The sequence below is a fragment of the Triticum aestivum genome, chromosome 6D (assembly GCF_018294505.1).
Source record: "Triticum aestivum cultivar Chinese Spring chromosome 6D, IWGSC CS RefSeq v2.1, whole genome shotgun sequence".
Lineage (NCBI taxonomy): Eukaryota > Viridiplantae > Streptophyta > Magnoliopsida > Poales > Poaceae > Triticum > Triticum aestivum.
This window is the reverse complement of record NC_057811.1, coordinates 391,764,995-391,768,915: the sequence shown is the minus strand read 5'-3', so window position 1 is coordinate 391,768,915 and position 3,921 is coordinate 391,764,995. Positions and strand designations below refer to the sequence as shown.

At 45.7% G+C, this 3,921-nt stretch overlaps 1 protein-coding gene across 1 annotated transcript; it reads right to left on the bottom strand.

The window, feature by feature from the left end:
* Positions 1 to 484: 484 nt before the first annotated feature.
* Positions 485 to 3,205, bottom strand: LOC123142631 (putative F-box/LRR-repeat protein 23). Its single transcript, XM_044561458.1, has 2 exons — positions 2,780 to 3,205; positions 485 to 1,247 (listed from the first exon to the last, which is right to left on the bottom strand). Exons 1-2 carry the CDS (start codon positions 3,163 to 3,165, stop codon positions 485 to 487), a joined length of 1,149 nt encoding a protein of 382 aa, XP_044417393.1. The 5' UTR covers positions 3,166 to 3,205.
* Between the last annotated feature and the right edge of the window lie 716 nt (positions 3,206 to 3,921).

Sequence of the window (3,921 nt, the reverse complement as noted above, 5' to 3'; positions counted from 1 at the left end):
GTTGAAGAAGACAATGATGGTGATGGTTGTGAAGAAGATGAGATGGAGAAATCATCTTCAGACTTTGAGATTGATAGGGTGATTAACAACATCATATGCGACGCCAAGCTTTGGACCACTACGGGCGCGAAGAAACTAGGGACGATTGTATTGCGAGAGTAAGCATTCATGTGCGTATGTGGGTTCTACGTAAAGCTCTATTTTGTCCTTAATTAATAGATGATGCAAATCTTTTGCCTCTGTTTCGGAAAAAAGTAAGTTGGGCAAACACACTGTGTTTTTCTTGCATCCTCTATTGTTTCATGCAAACTGAAGTGAAACATCACCGACCTCTTTTATTGCTCTAAGCTCTATACACTCCGTGAAATTTTAAATTGAAACTACATAGAATTTGTATCTAGAAATTAAAAAAATTCAAACTTCATGCAGAGAGGTGAACCACAAACAGAATCATGGCCAAATCAGAGTAAGAAAGTACTGGACATCAGTGAGTGCAACATCTGGCCAGGTCGGGCGCTTCCATCAAAACATTCAAATGTTCCTTAGGTTCTCCAATACTCAAACTCGTTCTCCTCGGCACCACTAAAGAAGCGAGAATGATCAGAGTCCTTAGAGTCATAAGGCTCCACATTGAAAAACGACAATCTGGCTCATCATCATGGTTGCAATAGCACCAATGCCTATCCCTATCCCATGGACGATAGCAACTACAAACAGTGATGCTAGGCTCGAAATAATCAGAATCAATGGTGAAGTCATCATGGATGTCAGACCAAGGACACACCCAATTATCCATTGGCGCAGATGGATACAGTTTCTTCTTCTTAACATGGGCGCACTTTGCTCGCATGCTCCTATCCATGATGATGTTGTTGCAATACCGTATGTCAAGGTACTCCAGATGAGGGCAACCATCAAGGATGGCTGTCAATCCTTGGTTGTCGAGGCCGCCGTGGAAAAGCTTCAAGGAGCGTAGCTCATGCATCTTCGCAATTGCCAAGGCTTCGCTGTTATCGGTAGGGTATTCAAGCCATATATATCGTGAATATCCTCTATCTTTGACATGTTTTAAGTGCTTCAGTTGTGGACAAGCCATGGCAACAAGGTCAAAGACCCCGGTGTCATGTGTCTCACACTCCCAAAGCTTGAGCTCCTCCAACAGAGGGAATTTCATTATTGCCTTTGCAAATGTTTCACTGGTCACATCACAATGCTTGATAAGATGAAGACTCTTCAATAAGGGTGCCCTGCAAGGATAACACATGATCTTAGTGGCTCATAACATGTATTTTTCACCTGTTCAAAATCTCTCATTTTGGTTATTCACAAAAGAGAGAAGAGAAACATTCAGACGACAAAAGATAACTCTTTATCACCGCTACAAAATTTCATTTGTGTAACGTTCATTCTTAGGAAGTACAACAAGCCTTGATACACACCCTTTTTGAGTATGTGAGATAGTTTTATGTTTTAATTGTTGCCGAAGTTAGATGGGCTTTAGGCCCATATACCAAATATTTCCGGAATAAATCTTGGAGGTCCATGTGGGGTTTCATGTCATGTTGAAAAGTTTAGTACCACCGCAGAAGTGAAGGAGAGTTGAGATTAACATATAAGGAACTCTATATCCTATTGGAGCATGAAAAGAGAAGTGATACACTCACGCTCCTCCTCTGGCGCCCACTTCGCTCTCGTCAGATGTATGTTGTTTGTGTGTTTTATTTTTACCGGTTGAAAACGGATAGTTAACATACACATTACGGACAACTATATCCGAACCTCTCGGATCGTGGGCTATTACCGACTCGGTTGTGGGCCTAGCCGCTCATCTCCCTACCCGACCGTCTACATATTGGAGGCGTTGGCAACCTTAACTGTTACCTAATCAGGTCACATATGTTCTACCTCCTCGCGCACCAAATCACCGTCGTTCCTTTTGCTCTTGCTTGCTTTCGACGACTCCATCCAAACGACCGTGTGCACGGCTGTTTGGGAGAGAAGTCTCCGGAACCTTGTCCTTTGTAATCTTGCACCGGAAAAACAAGGTTTCTTGGGAAGAGTCTCGGCGCGGTTGCTTGCTACTGTTCATCTTTGTCGACTAATTTGATTACGTCGTCGACCTCCCCAACATCGCTAGGGATGGCATGAGCGATGCCACGAAGAAGGGTGCCAATGCCAACGTTGCGGCTGCTGTTGCGGACCCTACTTTTCCGATTGGAGGGTATAATATATTTATCCATGTTTTATCGGTTCATGTGTTAGCCGCACTTGATGTTATCATAGATTTACGTATAGTATACTTAGTACATGCTCACATGTTTATAGCTTTCAATATGAGATGGATTTTGTTGGCGTTGTCATCGTGATTTATTTATGAATTAAATTAATCCAAAAATTGCTAATTTATCCAAAGTTCTTTCTCATAATTCACTACTATAATGTGCGATGAGATTAGCGGCGTTCAGTCTTTTTTGTACGTAGTTTATTATTTTAGGGAAAGCTGAGTCCAATCTGTATACCAACTACAATTGTTCCAACCCACATTTAGTTACTTTGTTCAGCAGTTATGCCCCTATTTTTTCCCCACGTAGTTATGCCCCTAATTTCTGGGAATTCTTCTAGCTCGCTACGACACGTGATTTAAAACCATAAAATCTAGTTGTGCCTATGAGAAAGTTATATAGGCATTAGGCACTGCATCGCAGTAAATTTCGGAGAATTGTGTATCGCATTCCTAGAATGCATGTGCGAGGTTGGAGATCACGAACAGGAATCTTACCGGTCGGCCAGGAAGAGGAGGAGGTCGTTGTCGACGTCGTGCTGGCCGAAGAACTCTCGGCACTGCCCGGCGCTGAACCAAATGGAGAGCTGCGCCATATTTTTGAGGCTGACCGTCTCTCGGAAGCACAGGGAGCGGCCGCGCATGTCGATCCGGCGCCACAGCTCGGGCTCGCACACGGCGTCGTGCCAGGAGCGGCACACCCTGGCCGGGCCACCGAACATGAGCTCGACGTCGTCCAGCTTGTGGAGGACGTAGAGCATCACGTCCAGGGGCAGCGCTGCCCAGTTCCTCCTCTTTGATCGTCGCCTTCGTCGGCCGCTCAGCCTCCGCCTCCCGCACCCGGGAGCCGCCGTCGGCGGCGGCGGAGGCGGCAGCAATGGCATCGCGATGTGGATGTGGGGTTAACCTCCCAAAGACTTGTTTTATGGATCGAGATCGCAACAGTAGTACCCTGTGCGCTTCTCACGGGATCTATTTCTTTTCTTTTTTTTCATTATTTAAGTATTATGATAATACAGTATATAGTAAGCATTAAAGTCCTTTGTGAAATTAAAACTGTTGTCACGGTAAAAAAAAAAGATGTCCGTGCGTTTGCTATGGACCAAAAGATACATTTAGCATTTTTTCTTGGAAAAAGCTACATTTGCTGTCACACTATATTTGTTACGAGGAAACTTCCGATCTATTCATCAAGCCATAGTGGTATAAAGAACACAGAAAAAATAATACAAGCTTGGGAGGAGGACTCCGTGCATAGTGGAAAGAGCCTGAGGCAGGCGTAGACAGTGGCGGGAGCCTGATCCGCCACCGGATTCGTCATCACGTTAGGGGCGGCGGCTGCTTGAACCGACAGGTGCCGAGCAGCCACGCCGGCGGGCATTGTCCCCGCTCCCCCTTGTCCATCAGACGCCCCATCGCGCTTTGGGCTGAGGTGGTGGATAGCGGGTAGGGTTTGGGTGGGTGGCGGAGAATGGGGAGTGAGAGTTAGAGAGGGGCCCATGTTAGGGGGGGGGGAGGTGTAGCGGACAATCGGGATACTCCTCCCTCCCTTTCATTTGGAATTGAATTAGAGTGTATCATGCAGTTCAAATAGTCCGCCCCAAAAAGGGGAGCCTATAAATGTCCTTTTCGATCCAGAC

Excerpts from the sequence above, each read along its gene's own strand:
- LOC123142631 (XM_044561458.1), bottom strand. The coding sequence starts at position 3,165 with ATGCCATTGCTGCCGCCTCCGCCGCCGCCGACGGCGGCTCCCGGGTGC. Across the intron at positions 1,248-2,779 it reads CTCCTCTTCCTGGCCGACCG|GGCACCCTTATTGAAGAGTC; the intron begins GTAAGATTCCTG and ends TTATCCTTGCAG.